Source organism: Epinephelus lanceolatus, chromosome 13 (genome assembly GCF_041903045.1).
Source record: "Epinephelus lanceolatus isolate andai-2023 chromosome 13, ASM4190304v1, whole genome shotgun sequence".
NCBI classification, from domain to species: domain Eukaryota; kingdom Metazoa; phylum Chordata; class Actinopteri; order Perciformes; family Serranidae; genus Epinephelus; species Epinephelus lanceolatus.
This window is the reverse complement of record NC_135746.1, coordinates 23,842,756-23,862,807: the sequence shown is the minus strand read 5'-3', so window position 1 is coordinate 23,862,807 and position 20,052 is coordinate 23,842,756. Positions and strand designations below refer to the sequence as shown.

General features: G+C 38.5%; 1 protein-coding gene and 1 long non-coding RNA gene across 2 annotated transcripts; one reads left to right on the top strand and one right to left on the bottom strand.

Moving 5' to 3' along the window:
• Positions 1-1,195: 1,195 nt before the first annotated feature.
• On the bottom strand, positions 1,196-18,350 carry rars2 (arginyl-tRNA synthetase 2, mitochondrial). Its single transcript, XM_033648721.2, has 20 exons — positions 18,183-18,350; positions 17,908-17,981; positions 17,714-17,816; positions 16,400-16,483; positions 16,209-16,309; positions 16,053-16,108; positions 14,481-14,564; positions 14,322-14,398; positions 13,945-14,103; positions 13,721-13,827; positions 10,211-10,306; positions 9,982-10,042; positions 8,534-8,610; positions 6,558-6,682; positions 4,632-4,699; positions 4,376-4,485; positions 3,749-3,844; positions 3,560-3,634; positions 3,341-3,404; positions 1,196-1,409 (listed from the first exon to the last, which is right to left on the bottom strand). Exons 1-20 carry the CDS (start codon positions 18,216-18,218, stop codon positions 1,323-1,325), a joined length of 1,740 nt encoding a protein of 579 aa, XP_033504612.2. The 5' UTR covers positions 18,219-18,350; the 3' UTR covers positions 1,196-1,322.
• On the top strand, positions 8,537-13,331 carry LOC144466537 (uncharacterized). Its single transcript, XR_013493153.1, has 2 exons — positions 8,537-10,063; positions 10,176-13,331. It is a non-coding gene; the product is annotated as an uncharacterized LOC144466537 (long non-coding RNA).
• Positions 18,351-20,052: the final 1,702 nt, after the last annotated feature.

Sequence of the window (20,052 nt, the reverse complement as noted above, 5' to 3'; positions counted from 1 at the left end):
GTAAAAGCATAGACTGTAAAAGTAGTGGATGTAGCTACCGTAACATCACCCATTGGTTTGAGAACTGTTTTGAAGCCTCAAGTTCGGCATTAAAGCTGTCGCCATCTTGGTTTTTTGGAGCCAGAGGTGACCATATTTGGGTGAGTCGTGGATCTGATTGAGAAACTGAGGACACTATTGGCAGACATCCTGTCACTCAAAGTGGCGCGCCCTTAATTATGTGCAACTTTAAGCCTTCATAAAATGTAAATAGGTTATATAGGTTTTATATATATAAATCCACCCCACATTGTCATGAACAGAGAAATTAGCTATAGAGACTATAACCACTTTTTGTACCAGGCTGTAAACATGTTTATATCTGCTGTTAAGTTGGGCATTTTAACATGGGGGTTTATGGGGATTGACTCACTTCTGGAGCCAGCCTCAAGTGGCTGTTAAAAGAACTGCAGTTTTTCTGGACTTCGGTGTTTGCTTCATTTGTCAGCCCTGGAGATTGTTGCTTGAATAATAGTTTTAATTGACATTAAAAGAATTTAGAGTGAACTGAGAGACCAACGTGCCCACTTAAGGGACAGGAAGTGTAAATCATTTCATACTATTGGCGTAGCTTGTAACGTGGTCTCTTGTTATAAAGCATCTTTGCCAAAACCTACACTAATACAACTTGCAGTAGATCATATCCTTACAAAGGATATAGCATTAAGTTTTTGTTGATACGAAGCTGTTTAGGTGTTGATTCAACTTTATGGTCATTTTAGGAGGCTGCAGTTTGTGGTGCTGTTGAATTTTATCACATTGCGCTGACAGGTGTTTGTATTGTTTTGTCTGCCCTATCTAACAAAGGTATGGGAGACTAAAAACAGACATACCTTTTTTTAGCATTTGTCCATGAGCTTGGAAAAATCAACATTTATTGTTCCCATTGTCAAGAACAGGTCAGATACTCCAGGTGTGTATCTGTCTGACTTGGAGGTAAAAGTCAGCAGGACCAGTTCTACCAGTCCAACCATGATGATATATGCCTGGCATGATCAGTTTTCTAGTCACATTTGGGTCCATGCATCTGCTGTTACTATAATAGGAGCTGAGTGACATAACTCAACTCTGGTTTGACATTTCAACAGTAGTCAATGTAAAAAAAACAACAAGTGAGTGGAAAATACTTGAAATAGTAGTAAGAAAAGCAAATGGCTCTGTGAGGTAAGATGATTTTATTTTGAAAATAAAAGGCTTTTTATTTACAGTGCAAATCAGCTTTAGCGGTATGGTACCTACAGCAGTTAACATAACACTGATAAAGTAAGAAACTTTGTAGAGTTTTACATTTTATCAACTGGTGTGATGCCCAGGATCCTCATCCCGTTGGCAAGGACTGAGCAGGCCCCGCTGAACAGATGTAACCGCGCCTGTTGAAATTTAGCAGACAAGGTAACGCTTAATTTAAATATATACATATTTAATTTTTTCCAATTAAGAGCATTTTCATTTGTTTTAAAGTTCATTTACAGCTGACTTATTAAAAGTTTTATACAGACAACAGGATCTACAAGACTAACAATTTTACTAACATTATTAGCTTAAACTCTAAATATAACTGTTGCCAGCAAATTTATTCAGCTGCAGCTAATTAACGTTCACTATCTTTCAGAATGGTCCAGTATTGAGCAGGAGCGTTGCAGCTGTGAAACAGGCTGCCATGTAACTACTTTATCAATTTACGTCCACTTAAAGTGTTCGTTTTTGCCACTGACAGGCTCAGATTGTTATTTTATGTGTCTGACAACAATATGAAAAGGATCCCTACGGAGATAGAACTTTTTGAAAGAGAAAAATTATTTTTAGTTTAACCAGAAACAGCCTTGAAATAACTATCAGCAAAGCCACCAGACTCCATTTAAATAAACAGCAATTTTATCATTGCATAACACAGTTAAATCACAGAAAGTCATGAGTCATAAGAAACAAAATAAAACTCACAAAACCATCTTGGTTCATCTTTCCATTGTCTAAGCAATTACTGACTCTTGTTTGGTTGAAATAAAATCTTAATTCACTCAGTTAAATGTGAAAATATGCTGACTCTATACACACCAAAATTGCTGTTTATTTAAATGGAGTCTGGTGGGTTGGGCGATGGCAACTTTGTGGCTGTGCTGGTTCAACAAAAAGGATCTTACTCTTTTAATAAAAAGGTCTATCTCTGTAAGGATCCTTTCCATAATGTTGTCAGACACTAATAATAACAATCTGAGCCCGTCTGTGGCAAAAACAAGCACTTTTAATGGATGTAAACTGACAGTGCACAAATGCCCCGAGTGGTTTCATTGCAGCATGTTTCGCGGCTGACAGCTGTAGTGCTCTCCCTCAATACTGGACTAATTTCAAAAATTGTTGTCACTTAGAAACAAATGATTGGAAAATAGAGTCCAGGTTAAAAAATACTGAAGTAACCCTTTAAGCAAGAGAAGACATACATTCAGAGAACTAGTGGCAACGACTGCTGCGTTGCCTGATGTCGCCGTGTCTAAGCCAAAAAGTTGCAAAGGAACACGCTGCAAAGACTACAGCTGACGGCCAACCAGCACATTCTGTGCCTGCATGAGAGAAAATAACTCTCCACACCAGCAGACAGCGGTTGTCTGTAATCGTCATTGAAAAGGGAAACAGGAAGACTGTCTTGACGCTAGTTAGCACGTTAACAACACAATCCAAAAATAAAAGTTCAAAGCACTGTAACCTCGTGTCAGTAAACAGTATCACAGACCATCAGGAAACATTTCTGTTCAAGAGTTCAATGACTAAAGACAAACAGTCTTACGTAACAAGTTTGTTTTGGTCTCACTCCCTCTTGACTTTAGCTCTTTGTTTACTTTCCTAATTTCCGTTTCTCTTCTTGTGTGCTGAGCTGAACTGCCAAAGTGATTTTATTCACCAGCAAGCTCTGCCGTCACTGACGCCAATTCAACATGCTCAATTAGCCAATAAAAAGCTAATGGGTGCCTATGAAGGGCAACAGTGCAGGATACACCGCACCAACTAGGGCGATGGCGCTCACTGATGGCCCAACATTGACCAGCGACTGACCGTCAGCTTGGTGTGTCAGGGCCATTAAATAGATAATTGCAGTGTAACTGACATTAGTGAGTCAGTTTACTTGTTTGATGGCTCTGTTAAATATGTTCATTTAATACAATACAAACAGTGTTTCAAGACTTATTTATTGTAATTACTCTAATGTATTAAAGGTGATAAGGATTTACTGATTGCTTGCATGATGTTACATGGTGGCACATTGTACGTATGTACGTAAGTGATTGATACATGATTTTCTTCCTACCTGTGCAACATCCCGAGGGCTTCCTTTCACTGGCAGCTCTCTGTGAGCTAAAGCGACCAGATGGCTGGAAGAGATTGGAGAGGAGTAGCATTAATACACTTGAGTACACCATTTAATTAAATATCAAATACCATTACACTGGCTGTAAAAAAAAACACTGAGCAACCAAAGTTCCCCGCACGGCAACCACCCCCCTCTGGACTAACAACCTGTTCTTACCACAGCTTCAATAAAAAGTTGACGAGGTGTTTGGGCTGCAGGTCCTGGGCCGACTGGTACAGCACCTCGTCATAACTACAAAGAGCACATGAAGACTTTTTAATTGGAGCAAATATTGACACAACACTGGCACATTGTGAGAACCTGCAGATTTATGGGATGCCACTGTTTAAGTAGTCGTTTGCTTACCGAAGGAGGTGCTGCAGGATGTTGATACTCGTCTGCTCCAGTAGAAGGGATGGATCAGATATAGATGCCTCTATACTTTCATTACTCCGCATTAAACTGCAGTAACAACACCACAGTAAAAAATGTGAGCAACTTTATTCAGTTCTCCTGTTCTCTAGGTATATTTGGAGAGTATTTGTATCTACACAGACTTGTATTAACACAGACTAATGCCCAAGAGTGACTGTAAATGATGAGCTAATTAACTATTGTGTGTATTTTATTCCAAACAAACACTAAACGAACATAACAGGAGACCTAGGAAGTGAAATCAGCTGGTAAAGGGTGTTTCCAAATGAAATCTTGGTTCTCAGCAGCATACGACTGAGCAGTGATGGATGTAATTGAGGTATATGTTAACTTCTGTATTATGCCACTTAATACTTTAAGTGCACATATTTATGGCTATTATATTCTACTTAAAAACTACGGACTAGTTGATTATTAATAACAGTTATTTGCTGCTACTGTGATGGAATTATACCACAAATATCCACATAACTAAATCACCCAAATGGCAGAGTGACTACAGAATTACAAGAATTCTTGAAACAGTTTTGTTATTTTTAGTGGCTGATGAATACACACCTGCAGAGTCGAGCGTGTGTGTACTGGAAGAACACTCCCGTCTCTCCCTGCGCCTGCAGCATCCTGTCCCAGTCAAATGTGTAGTCTGACTGCAGCGGACCTTTGAAGTCCTGAAACAAAGCCAACAGAAAACATGAAATGAAAACTCAAATCTCTCTTGTCAAACCCTGCAGACACATCTGGAAGTGAAACAGGTAGCAGTTGGATATTTGAATACTAGACTGTAGAGGTAAAAATGAAAACTGTAACAGTTCACCTGGACTATAAGTGCACTGATTCCCACTTTCTCTGCAGTGTTCTCTGGGTCGTCCATTTCTTTTGTAGCTGTGGAAAGAGCGAGTTCCCAAATACAGGTTCAGTATTCCCACACAGATCAGTTTTCTTACCATCATACATATTTGCCATTTTAAAGAGATTGAGATGGGGAATACTGGTGACAACAGTTTGTTTTGCATTAACACATTTGCTTGCCTTACTAAGACAACTGCATTAGTTTGGTCTTATCAATAATAAATATCTAATGTACCGGTACCAAAATGATCCTGATATAATTACACTGCAGCAGAGACATCTGGGAGCATCTCCACTGAGTTTGAGGTGCTGAGTATGTCCCAGTTCCATACTACATACTAACTGAATACAGTATGTATATATGTCTATACACTTACCTTTGTACTGGACTGTTTTTGCAGTTAGTATACAAGAAATCAAAATAAGGTGTGCTCCCAATTACATACTTTTTTTTTAAACTTTCAGTACGTACTGCAGCTGCCTTTACAAAGTATGTACTGTTGCATTCAGTATACACACAACCAGCATGTGCCACTTAGTCATAATATTGCACCCTAAATTTGACTCTCTGGCTCATAAATTTGTTACCTTGGAAATAAAACAAAACGCCATTTGCTGAGCTCACCAGAGACACAGGTCACACTGGAGAGCTCTGCTATTACTTTGCAATGTGTGCAGTTTAATTTTTAACACATTTTCATGGACGAAATTTCTCAAATTTCAACTTTTCCATGCCTTTCCAAGGACCCATCATAAAATTTCCTTGACTATGCCCAACATATAACACAAACAGAACTGTTGAGTATACTTAACTCCAGCGAATTTTTCGAATATCTAATAGTTAGTTAAATCCATATTCACATTGAATACTTGAGACTACTAATACCTGAGACTTGAGTCAATACATTGTTTTTTTAAAAAAGAGCTGCAGCTAAGGGTTTTCCACAGAAGATTACTGTAACAATTTTTAAACAATTTTATTAGGCTACACACCATAAAATTTCAGGACTTATCCAAAACTTGCAAGAACTTTACTAATTCAACGACATTTCCAGGCCTGGAAAATGAGACTCTCAAATTCCCTGACTTTTCCACATTTTCTATGACCTACAACTGTATGATACCGCTGCCGATTAATCTTTACAAAGAGACCGCTATATATGTTCCCAAAATGTGACTGTTGTCACCACCACCAACATTTTGTTTTAAATTCGTCCAGCTTCATTTGTGCATTGCATTGTGGGAGTACAGTGTCCATCAACAGCACACTCAAAAATCTTTTTTTTGTAAGCATAATGGCTGTTTTGGGTCTAGTTTATTTTGTGCTCTCTCCATTCTCATTCTCGCTGTGAGCCAAATAAATAAGATTAATGTGAGTATTTTGTCCTCCTTTACTTGGACTTGAAATGTGCTACCTTTTCAATTTCTGGGAATAAGCTCACTGGATTTTGGGTGTAGCACTCCACTGAGAATCCCACCGTTGAAGTGCAACCTCTTTTTCTAAAGTCAGTTTTTGTTGTACCTTCTTCAGTGTGAATGCAGCACACAGAATGAGTGCGTAGTACAGATTTCTGACTACTAGTGGAAGAGCAGCGTCAGCGTCTTGTTGTGTGATGCAACCAGATAATCCCACTTGATGCCGTAAAGCACACACTGTGTCTGAGTAATACTGTAACATGCTGTGGAGAATGGTAAACACTGCCAGGGCCCACAGTAATGGCTTCATTATCCCAGGAGATAATTATACACTGACCAGTGGATTGAGCAATTATGTATAAACTGCACAAGAAAATTGTATCATAAGGACACATGCAAATATACTTTGGGCACAGAGTCATGTGTGCTGTGTGCTGCTGAAAACACTGCCTGATTAAGGTGTGAGAGGCTTTACTTTTTGACTGGCTCATGTTGTGGAACATCCTGGCTCGAGCTTCGTCCAGCACGTCCTCCAGAAACACCACCTCACCGCTGCGGGTCTTCATACCCCGCACCAGGCCGAAGGGCACATGGTGACAACTGAAAACAGCCGTGGAATACATATTGTTTAAGTCAAAGCCGTACCACATTATAAAGAAAAATGTAATTAATGTATCAAAAGAAAAGGTAGTCTTTATGCATGAATGGCTACATTTTGAGTGTAATAAATGGTCTCATTGTGTATTATCACTGATGCACTGATGGGTAAGCAGCAATTTAATGATGAAGCTGGTTGAGTTGGAGCTAATCTAAGGTTATAGTCCGTTGGTTGTTTTGATTTATATTGAGGGTCTGGTGGATGGAGCCAGTGTTTGCTCCCCACATGAATGTAGAGCCAAACAAAAACAATGTTGTTTTTTTTTCTAAACCTAACCATGTACTATTGTCGACGTCTCACTGTTGGTAACGGTGTTTCAGAACGTCAACAGCAGATGCAAGAGGATACCTAGAGCGTGACATATGGGAGTGAAAGACCGCTGAAAAAGACGCAATATGTGTCGGCTTGGGATGAGAACGTTCTGTGTATGTAGTCCCATCTAGAAAACTGGTTATCCAGATTTCGTAGTCTTGAATGGGTTGTATCTGGATCAGGGTGATCCAATCCAATGTTGCTTTGAAAAGCTGGCACAAAAGTAGGATGGATTAGCTGATCGTGGACAGCATCATTCTGATCCAGATACATTTTTTTAAACAACTGGGCCCGGTACATAAATTTGAAATTTTGACATAGGGTATATCTAACGCCAAGAATATCATTTATACAAGTTGCATGGGAATGTCCAGGGGTTTTTGGTTTTTGGGGAAAGGTTATAAGTACCATTGCAGAAGTAACAGGGATGGAATTACCAATGGACCCTGCTGTACATCTTCTAAATGAGGATTCCCATCTTTCCCTTATGGACAGAACTCGCAAAGTCTGGCTGGCAGGTTTGACTGCAGCTAAGGAGATTTTAGTCCAGCATTGGAAACCCCCTCATGATATCTCAAGTCTTTACTGGCTTCGGAGCTTTTTGGACCTTTCTTACGTGGAACTATCAACAGCAAGAGTCAATGATCCATATCCAAACACAAGTGATATCTAATTTTAAGGATCTTCTGTCTAAATAAGGATGTTCTGTCTGCGTGGGTACTGTTCTCATGTTGGCTGATGGAAGGGAAAGGAGTGTGGGGATGGGTGGGGGGTGGCTGGGTAAAACACTCAAATGTAATTAGCAAACAGTTTCTGTTTATGTTGCAATAAAAAAATATTAGTGGTTAAAAATAAAAACATTTTGACCTGATGAAGATTAAAGTAGGCTCGAAACATTGTCTTCATTAATATTTATACCAATTCATCACATTAAAATGAATTCTATGTGTTACTGTTTTACACTAAATAGCAACTATAGCTGTCAGATTAAAGCAGTGGAGTAAAACTATAATATTTCCCTCTGAAATTTAGTGGAGAAAGGGTATAAAGTTGCATAAAATGTGCACAAAACAAATCTAAAATGTATTTAAAAAAAAAATAGTCCAGTAAAGCAGCAACACTTCACATGAGACAACAGGAATGTCTCTAATTAAAACAGCTGTCTGTGGTGGGTGGGGTGCTGATTATGTAAAGTCTTGCCAAATCCAACTTGATCCACTCACAGTGTTTTTAAATTTGGAATACAATTACAGAGACAGTGAAGTATTCCTTTCAGCGAGGCAACTTTTCCTGCTATTCCAGACGAGAACACATATTTGATTTAAATGCCACCTTAAAGATAATGTGCCTTTCTATCATCAGACATTCTTTACTACTCTTTGATCTTAAATGAACAAATACTACAGTACAAACTAACAACAGCTGCCTTTAAACTGGTCTTTGATATGTCTCAAGTTGTGTTCAGGTGTTTCTCTGCTCACCTGTCGGCCCAGGAGTGTCCCAGAGCGAGCAGGATGTGGAACAACTGCTGGAAGTGATTAGCTTGACTTTTATCTGTCTTAAAAAGAAGAACAGACACAGATGCAGCAGACTGATAAATAAGCAGGGATGGGGCAGAGTGAAAAGGGGAACAGAGTGATCTAAACTTGGATTAACTGGTTCTGCATTTACATAGAAACAGAACGGACGGCATCAACCAGTCTCACAGGACTAACATCATCAGAGAGTCAAATGATCTTCAGACTGTGGGTAAACAAATTTCACAGTTTGCATGTTTGTGCTTTAGCATGTTTTACATATTTGGATAAAAAAAGGCTGTCTCATTTTGCCTAATTTTGAATTTCATTTACAACTAATCACCTGACTTATATCAGCATGAAGCCTTCATCAGAGCATAATGGACTTCCCATGTGGTCATTAAAGCACCAATTAAATGTTTCATCATCTGATCATTTGCCAGTTATTTTCTCAATGAATCGATCAGTCATTTCACCCTTAAAGTGACCAGAAAATGGTGAAAAAAAGCACATCACAATTTTCAAAAGTCAAAGGTGACATCTACATATGTGTGTTGTTTATTCCGACCAGCAATCCAAAATTTACTCAGTCCACGATCACATAAGACAAAAGAAGGCAGTAACTCCTCAGTTAGGCCTGTCACGACAAGACCTTTTGGTGGACGATATATTGTACCAGTAATAACTGCGATAATCGATATTATTGTCAATTTAAGATAATTTTATGCCATAGATATAATGTGATAGCGTATTAATGCAGGTACACCCCTTTAAAGAGCAATAAACCTTTCATTCTTTAGAATTATCAGACACTGGAATGTGAAAAAAAATCCATCCACAAATTACATATGTGAATTACATGAATGTTCATGTGTGAAATATATGTATAATTCAACAAAAATACTGTTAAACAAAAAAAAGAAAAACAGAAATGACAGCAGAATGTGCCTCAGTATAGTTTTTTTCCAGTGGGGTGCTGTGAAAAAAAAAACAAAACAAAACAAAAAAATCTTGCGTAGGCGCTGCGTCCAAGTCATATAATGGTTAGGAAAACTCTGCTGTTTATTCTGGCATCTTGTTGGCTTAAGTGTTTGTGACATTCTTATGTAAACAAAAACATGCAAACACAAGGGCAACATATGGACACGACCTCAATCATTTTTTGCTGACCTCCACAAGTCGATAATGTGATTATTGTGACAACATAATCACAGTTTAATGTTGGAAGATAATTAAAGTGACATCATTACTCATCACTAACGGCTGTAATTATAATAATTATTATTATTATATTTCCACGTCTTGTGTAGCTCATGTCGTAGAGTAATGTGTCTCGTGTCTGTGAAGTTAAACTGTTACATCATTTATTTAAAAGACAGCAATGTAACCACTGAGTGCATCAGTTTCCTTACCACATAAATCATCTCATCAAAACTGTATTTTTCCTTTCGGTCAATCGCTGCAGCGAGATCTCTGAGAAAACAACAACAAAAAGTAAGTCAGTACTGCCATGTCCACCTTCAAAACTCATCTCTCATGCAGTATTTATCTGATACCTGTGCTTTTCCTTCATCTATCATTTTAAAAAGTTGACATTTTCCTGCAGATTTTACCTAACTGGCTACTTCTCCTGGTACTGACCTGGTGATGTAGAGAGACGTGCCGTCACTGCGCAGCACCGTGCAGACGCTGCTCATGTCTCCAGCAGGAGAGAGATCCACTACGCCTGTTCCTCTCCTGTAAACACAAGTCCATGTGAGCTCAGGGCTTACTGTCAGTGTCAGTGTCTACTGCAGTGAAGGAGCATTCATTTCATTATTTGTGTACAAAAGAAATCACAGCTACTAGATAATCAATACTCCATCTTGTGTCTTAGGAGATTCCATGTTTTTTTTTTTTGGTCTTTGTGTAAACATACAGAAAACTCATGTATGATTATTATTGTGTATGAAATGTTTTGGAACTTTCTTTTTGTTTTGTACAGCTTATAACAAGTCGTGAAAGGGTTACCTAATAATAAAATATGATATTTTAATAAGCTGAAGCTTCAGCCTACAACTACAACAATTTGAACAAACAAAGTAAAGTTCACAGGCTTTTTTTTAAACTTGCAAAGAGAAAAATATTTCTACATATTCTTGAAAACAGGCCACCATAATAAGAGCATGATAATTTGAGACTGACTGACACATCTCTGATAAAACGTCTTAAATGTGTTTTTGAGAGAACTGGGATGAGCATGTGTGAGGTATGCCTACTGCAAATGGTTCATACTGATACTACTATTTATAGTGTATATATTCAACATCTTCATATCTGCCCCTTACTGTTTATTATTATATTTATATTTACCACCTGACACATGAACACCACTCTGCATTTTACAGCTTTCTGCACATTAGCTGCATTTTGTTGTCTCAGTACCTGCACTGTGCACGAATCAACACATACTGACTGTACTGAGCAGTAAACATGAACGTGTCAGTGCTCTCTGGTGGACAAACTATGTAAAGGAGACACTGTTTCTGATTTACCTCACATATCTTTGGTATCTCTGGGGCCTCTTTAAGAAACTTTCTGAGTTTGAAATCCTGTAAATCTTATCTGAGTTTAGGATGACATTTAGGATGTTGATGCTACAGAAACATGTTTCCTGACTGCATTTAAGGAAACTCTTATCTTATCTTAGGACAGGAATTTAGTTGTTACAGAACTGTCCTAACTTAAAGATGTTCCAAGTTAGGGATCCTCAGCTAGGATGTCACAGACACTGTGCCAGAAAAAGGCAGCATCACTGTTGTTTGGTGTGTAGGGCGATGAGAATGAAGATGGGAACAACATGAACACCTAAATATGACTGAAAGTCTGCTCAAACCATATGACAACGCTGTAAATGTACCGGACCATAATATGTCACCCATATATCAAGTACACTGCTGTGGCTGTTTGTTGCGTCATGTACTTGTAAAGCTTACTATCACTTTTTTAATGACGTTTCATATGACATACTATACTGTGACTTCTTTAGTCCATGATAGCAGGCTAGCTGCTAGCAAGTGAGAGCCAGTGATATTATGGCTTGTCCATAATAAGAGGCTACAAATTCATTCTAGTGAAAGACACAGGCAGTCTGTGCACATTCTTGACATAGTTACAGGACAGGGCGAGTGTCGACTGGAGAATTGAATTGACAGATATAGTTAAGCTTTCTTAAGTTTAAATCTGCCCCCACCATTGACTCGTCTAAGTCCAAGCTCAAAACCTACTTCTATTCATTAGCGTGAGTCCCCCTGATGTGGCTTTCCTTGATGCTTGCTTGTGTGTGTTGTGTCTCTAAATGTTAGAGCTGTGTACCTGACAGTTATGTCGCCTCTTATGTATGTTTTTTTTTGGTAATTTATTCCCTTTGTACAGCACTTTGGTCAACATGAGTTGTTTTTAAATGTGCTTTACAAACAAATTTGAGTTGAGTTAAGTAGATAAGATGGGAGGTCTGAGATAGGACAGGACACAGCCAGGAGTGTAAGAACTGTTTCTGTAATAGGAAGATGGGGGTTGTCCTATCTTTGAAACTTAAGTTAAGATAGGACAAGAAGTTATGATAGTTTTCTCTAACAGGGCTCCTGTACTGCAACATTTATGACATGGGATACAGGGGAAAGGATACATCTATCTGAGATCAGCTAAAATCAGCTTCCATCACAACATATAAGATCTGGTGTGTAAGATAGTTATACAACTTCCATAATCAAAAATGATCAGGGACAAGAGAAATCTTATATTTCCTGCCCCACTTTCATAAAAGATAATAAATACATAGATGGTGCGCCAATAACTCCAACACTGTACACATACAGAACTAATGACAGACTAAACATTAACATAGTCAGAGCTGTGACTAACAGTTATTTTCATCATTGATTAATCTGCCCATTATTTCCTCAATTAAATGTTTTGCCAATAATATGTCAAGAAAATAGCCAAGGTGGGACCAAGACATTGTTTTGCAAGACACAAGTAAGTCTCAAGTCTTTGCACTCAAGTCCTAAATCAGGATTGACAAGTCCCAAGTCAAGTCCTAAGTCCTAAACTTTGAGTTTCAAGTCCTAAACAAGTCATAATGCGCTCTCCACCAAATGTAAAACCATTTTAACAAAAGAGTTAAGATGTATTAAATTTACAAAAATCATAATTGCTTTTTAAAAATTTGTATTTATTTGTTAAAACTAGTTTGTTGAAAGTTGATGCATGTCCATCTGTAATTTTCAACCCACATGTTCTGCATACTGTTATTAATTTTTTTGTTGACCAATGTGTAGTTTTTGTGCGCAAACTGAATTATCTTTGGTATTATTTTTTTGACTGGCGCTCAGAAACGTAACAGAAACGTAACAGAAACATAACATAACGTAACGTTAGTTCTTCATGGTTCTCTCCAGCAACTTGACTGGATGCTGTCGGGTTGGTTTGACCATAGAGGATCTTTCGGGGAATTAAGAGTGGACTTGCTGGGACTGAACTGTGTTAGCATTAGTTGATTCAGTAAATGAAATGATCAGTGTTGGACTTTTTAAATAACATATTTTTCAATGTTTGGGTTTGGGGGAAGCTCTCAAATATTTTCAAGTCAAAAGTCTCAAGTCCAAATGAAGTCATTGGTGTTAGAGTCCAAATCCAGTTGCAAGTCTTCTTTGATTTGTCAAGCTGAGTCTTAAGTCATCAAATTTGTGTCTTGGAAAATAGTGAAACATGCCCTGTGTAACTCCCCAGAGCCTAAAGTGATGACATCAAATGGTATATTTTATCTGAGCAACAGTCCAAAAATCCCAAACTATTTAGTGTAGTGCCATGTTTGACAAAGAAAAGTAACAAATTATCACATTTAAGAAGCAGAAAACCAGTAAATATTTGGCTTTTTTGCTTTAAAAATGACTTAAATAAATATTCCATGTACAAAATAGTTGCTGATTAACTTTCTGTCAATTGACAAATGTATTAGCTCTAGTTCATAGTCCAGTTATTTTAACAGTTATTTTAGAAGCTATCCAGTATATAAACCGACTGGGAGCATGAAGCTGACCGTCCTCACACACGTTTACTCAGAGCGTCATGCCAGTTACTGATTAAAGGCTGTCACATACTGTCACATACTCAGAGGTTTTCAACAGGCCCTGGCTCTGCAGCTGCTGCACCACCTCCTGGGCTTGATCTTGGTGAAAAGACTCCCCAGAGTAAATATCAAAGTGGATGCCCAACCGCTGAAAATGATTAAAATGAAACAGTTTACAATATTTCATCTACTGGTATTTGTATTTCAGAGTTGAGGTGTTGACAATGGTGTCAGCTGGTCATGCGTGTTATTCAGCTGGCTGTACCTTGTAAATGTGCTGATACTCGTCCACTGTGATCTCTCTGAACTGTTGCCATAACGACACGGCCTCGCTCTCATGCTGCTCCAGCTGTCTAAAGAAGTCTCTGGCAGCCTGTTTCATATGCTCATTGTGCTCTACTTCCTTGTTCACTTGAACATAAACCTGCAAGACAAAAACAACAAACAGTGCCAAAAACCAGCATGACCATGTCGAACAAAAGCCTTTCTTTCTTTAAAAAGCATTCAGGCCACGTAACACAAATATAACTCAATGAATCTGTTGAAGTTTGGATGACAGACGACTAACATTTATTATGAAACACACACTCATTCAACTTGCAAAACTAGTCAGTGCATCTTTATCCAAACATGCAAACTCACCTCAAACAAATGTTGTAAGGGATTCTGTTTCAGTTTCTCCTGACATCCAAACTGGCCGAACCCAGCTCCCAGTAAACCTGAAACAGAAAACTGGTTTCATCAACGAGCACCATCTGAGACTTAAAGCACCTGTGAATATTTTGCACATTATGTACTCACCAAACTGCATACCCCAGTCTCCCAGGTAGTTCATTCGAATGACTTTGTTTCCGAGAGACTGCTTTAAGTTAGCAATGAAGTTACCTGGAGAGGAAGATGGTGTTTTTTAGAACAGCTCACTGACTGTACGATCAATTTAAAATGTACGTTTACAGTGTAGCAAGACAGATACAGGTTCATAGAGGCTGAGACCAATATTAATATCTGAGGGTTTAAAGGTCCAGTGTGTGGGATTTAGGGGCATCTACTGGCAAAAATGGGTGACAGCACAAGGGTTCCTGGTTTGAACCCAAGGGTGGGGGAGCTCTTCTGTGCAGAGTTTGCATGTTCTCCCCATGTCAGCGTGGGTTTTCTCCAGGTACTCCAGCTTCCTCCCACAGTCCAAAGACATGCAGGTTAATTGGTGACTCTAAATTGTCCGTAGGTGTGAGTGTGAGTGTGAATGGTTGTCTGTCTCTATGTGTCAGCCCTGTGATAGTCTGGTGACCTGTCCAGGGTGTACCCTGCCTCTCACCCAATGTCAGCTGGGATAGGCTCCAGCCCCCCCCCCACGAGCTCTAACAGGATAAGCGGTTACAGAAAATGAATAAATGAATGAATATTGGCAAAAATGCTATATAATATTCAGAATTATGTTTTCACTTGTTTGTAATCACCTGAAAATAAGAACTGTTGTGTTTTCATTACTTTAGAATAAACTGTTTATATCTACATACGGAGCAGGTCCTCTTCCACAGAGTCAGCCATATTGTTTCTACAGTAGCCCAGAACGGACAAACCAAACACTGACTCTACATAGGGCTATTAGCATTTTCACATTGGCCATCTGAGTTCTCCTACATGTTTGCCGCACAGGAGAGGTTTAAGTTCTGCAAACTCACTGCTAGATGCCACTAAATCCTACACACTGGACCTTTAAAGCAATCAGATAATAATATATCAGGCAACATTAATCACATTCATAAACATTTGTTATTAAGATTCCCTAAATTTGCTTTTGTAACAATGACCAATGTGCTGGGCAGGACATTTTACGATTAAAAAATAAACTTCACGACTCTCTGGAGGACACACTACGGAACAGTGACGCTATCTCAAAACATACATTTGTCATTTCTGTAATTCAATTTTTTTGTCATTTATCAGTGGACATAGACACAGATACAGATATATCTGCAGTGAGTTAATATTAGATAATGTAATGGCAGTTACACAATAAATTATTCATTCATTTTCCATAACCTCTCTTATTCTCTTGAGGGTCGCGGGGGGGGGCTAGAGCCTATCTCAGCTGACATTGGGCGAGAGGCAGGGTACACCCTGTACAGGTCGCCAGACTATCACAGGGCTGACACATAGAGACAGACAACCATTCACACCTACAGACAATTTAGAGTCACCAATTAACCTGCATGTCTTTGGACTGTGGGAGGAAGCCAGAGTACCCAGAGAAAACCCACGCTGACACAGGGAGAACATGCAAACTCCGCACAGAAGGGCTCCCCATCCCGGAGTTCAAACCAGAACCCTCTTGCTGTGAGGCAACAATGCAAACCAAATAAATTAACTCACCAATAATTGTAGATCTTAAGTGTCCAGCGTGAAATTTTTTGGCAATATTTGGAGAGCTGCAACATAAAACAGATTAATTGTGTCTGATGGCAGTCTATAAGGGGAAGACACTGCATGTGGTGTTAAAGGAGATACACAAATGTTTGACAAACCCACCTGTACTCAACTAATGTTGTTCCTCTCTTGAGAGTATTTAAAAGTTCACTATTCAACCCAAATTTCTCATCCTCCTGCTTCCCAAATGGCTCCAACATTTTCTAAAACAGATGCAGTAAATCAGATTATAATCACAGTAGAGGCAGTCAAGTCTGTTGTTTGTATCACAGTGGAAAATGAACCTGACAAACCTGGACAAGGAGTTTGCGATTCACTTTGAAGTTGATCATTCCACTTCCAGCAGATATGTCTTCCACCACACTGTCCTGCTTCAACTGAAAGATAGAAAGCAGATTTCAAGGAAGATTCAAGGCCCTGTGTCTTTTTGAGCTCGGGAAAGTAATAAACAGAATAGGCGAAGAGTGCATCTAAAAATATACTACTAAAATATACTACTACTATATATTCAAGTGTACTTTACATTGAATAGAATTAAAAAAGAAGGAAAAAACAGAAATAGGTAACAATAGCAGCTGTTCAAGAAAAGGCACACATAAAAAAAAAAAACATTTCTAGAAAGGCTACTCCTGCAACTAGGAGCATAAAACAAAATGCCGCTTTACAAGGAAGCCAGTGCAGTCATTTGAGGACAGATGTACAGTGATATGCACTCTTTTCATAGCTCCTGTGTGGCTGCAGCTCTCTGACTGATCTGCATTTACCCCATAATCTTCTATGTAAATACCAGAAAAAGATCATTATCAAAGTCTACTTTATAAGGTACGAATCTGTGTCCAAGTCTCTCTATGTCTGTTTTCAGTAAGTGTATTTTAAAAAGGTTATAAGCTGACCTCGAAACACTGTTTATATGTTTGTGGAAACTGAGAATGTGCACTGAGAGGGATATAGCGATTTCTGATGTCTTAAGATATAAGGGACAAGGAATAAAGACACCAGAGTAGCTGCAGCTGATGTTAAGCGCTACCAATGTATAATATGCATGCAAAAAAAAAAAGTAAATCAAGGATGCACAATATTGGATTTTTTGCTACTATTCGATGCCAATATATAACAACTCATTTGGCCGATAAGCGATACCCATATCGATATATCCACTTCATCAAGTCTCTTCTGTAGTGGAATTAACATCATATTATGCATGCATACTCTTATTGTAATGGCCCACCAGCAGATGGAGACATGAAATACAACACTTTTCAGTGTATGTTATATTTGCTCATTGTGCAAAATAAGAAAAAGCATGTTGGCCGATTCTGATAACTCATTTTAAAGTTGATATGAACTGATACTGATGACATGCTGATATTATCATGCATGCCTAATGTGAATCACTTTAGACAAAAGCTGTCTGATAAATAAATGTGATGATAGATGAGCCCTCATTTGTCATTTCTTTGCCTTGGCATCAAAAAACATCAGCTTATTTTGTCTTTACTTGGGAGTCAATCCACTGGTGTAGGTCATTTTAATACATTGTATGTGTGAGATGTGGTGGCAAAACAAAACATATTAGATCTGCTGTTGCCTTCACACATGAATCTCACCCGAGTGGCCAAGTCTTCTGTCTGCAGCTGAATGTCACCACTGGATGGTAAAATCCCACTGACCCGTAATGTGCCGATGGACAGTTTGAAGTCAGCAGACTGCCTGAGGAGCACAAGTTCAGACAGCTTTAACAAGCTGACACACACAGAGCATCTGACTCAAACAAACAGGGTTAATGTTAAACACACTTAACTGTTTCTTAAAAACTGGAATTGCTGACAGAGCTGGTATGAAGGCATCTTCAGACTGCTGCAGCGTCTGACCCAGCTACACATTGAAACACACAAAGAGGGGAAAGAATTCAATAAAAGGAAGCGTGAGACAATATTATAGAGCACAAGCTAACAGTCATGTACCAGAATTAACAGACAGCCCTGCCTCCCTGTTGTTGTTACTCCAGGGTCAAGGCATGCTGCTAAGTTAGCATTAGCATACAGTGTTATCTTTAAACTCTTCCGGCTTCCGTACCTTTGCTGCTATTCTTCTTCTAAAGAAACACGCCATGTTCCGCAAACATTCAAACACTAAATAATGATAATAAACAAGTTGCAAAATTAGCAACAATCAAAAGCTGTGTGGTGAGTTCATTCACATTTACATAACTAGTGTACTTCCGCCCTCGTCACTCCACTTCCTGTCAGCTCGTCCAATCAGAGGCTTACTTCTCAATCGACGTCAGCAGCTAGAAAAGGTTCGTTGGATTATATTCTCCGTTGCTCCCGACAGTCTGCATCGTCTATCCGGTAATTTACAGTCTTTCCCAATCGTTTAGTTCATTTTTCCTGTAGCTCAAGTTCTCAAAACTCTAAACCGGAAGCGGAAAGGGGTTAAACCATTCTGTCAAAATCGTGGTCAAAACTCAGAAAAATCTCACAGGTCTCTTGCAAAATGAAACACCGCACTCAAAACCATCTTCTCTCTTCTCAAAACTGATCCTTTCAACAAAAAACAACACACACAGCTGTCACTGAGCATTAATTAAACACTGGTGTAATACATTTAAAGCACTGTCTAAATACTGTTAATATATGTTTTGTCTTCACGAGGCCATGTTACACACTCACATGTACAAAATGGTGTAGAAATTGTTTACTTTTCCTCTTTAAAAAAATAAAGGGTTTATTTTGTCCCAAATTAAGCTGCATTTTCTTGGTACATACACTATAAACTTGCCATATTGTAATACAGTACTGTGAATATACCATTCATATTGCATTGACACAATTATTGTATCAGCATAGTCAACAATGCACATTCCTCTGAGCTCCCATCACAACCCTGCTAAAATACACAACTGATGCCTGTTTTGGCCAAACTTATAGTAACTGAGCTCAGTGCTGTAAAAGTATCTGGTGATGTAATGATGAAATCAGTGCTCAAATACCAAAAAAGGTAACACAGATCATATTTATTTGTTACCGTAATACATTATCCATGTTGCTCCATTTAACCCCAACATGGTAGAAATTACTTGAGGCCTTTTTGTGCTCTGGCACGTGATGGAAGTGTTTTGCCAAATGAGATAAGTGTCGAACCAACTAATAATTAGGGTGTCATTTTGGAATTCCCCTCTGGGATTAATAAAGTATAGGAGTTTTGTTGTTGATACACGAGCTTCAAGTTTTCAGGATTGTGTGCATGGTTCCCTTTTTTGTGTGTGTGTACAATAGAAAAAAAACAGTCACCTGAAAACAAGGTTTCGAACCTTAAATGTATTCCACATCAATATTCATGACATTTGTGAATGTGAAAAAACATCCTTAGTATTCTTTATTAGAGGCTTAACGACTCAAACTCAGGAAACCAGCTTCATCAGGACTGTTGGGTGCGGTTTGATCTAACTTCTTGGCATCTCCTTGGCAACAAAAAAAACCCCAACAACTGTCAGTGCACAAATAAATCATCTAAATATGACATTGCTAAGCTCTGATTAGTGCAACTCAAGTTAAAGATTTTAAGTCAAAACACTCAAGATTTTTTAAGTCCAGGAAAAAGCCAACGAGAAAAGTGTAGACAATTTCTATTAGAGGACATGCTTGTTATAAAAAACACAGAACCCCGGGTATGAAACTCACAGGGTCCGACATGATTAACCAATTATATGTCACCAGCATCAGAAAATAATGAAAAAGAAGGTATGACATTGACTAAAATTAACAATTAAAATCCTAATAATTTTCATGACATTGAGCCGTCTGCTTTTCATATTTAATCAAGATAATAGTAATCTATTTTGTAGCCTACTTCTTTAAGTGCAGAGAACAGTTCCATGAAGCTTTAAAATCTTCCATCATTCTAAGTTTTCTGCAGAAAGAAATAGTACCAATGACAAGTGTTG

Bases quoted from the DNA above. Each gene is read 5' to 3' on its own strand.
- rars2 (XM_033648721.2), bottom strand. From the start codon at position 18,218: ATGGCGTGTTTCTTTAGAAGAAGAATAGCAGCAAAG. The intron at 10,043-10,210 runs GTCAGTACCAGG...TTGTTTTCTCAG, and splicing joins ACGTCTCTCTACATCACCAG to AGATCTCGCTGCAGCGATTG. The intron at 1,410-3,340 runs GTAGGAAGAAAA...AAATTTCAACAG, and splicing joins GCCCTCGGGATGTTGCACAG to GCGCGGTTACATCTGTTCAG.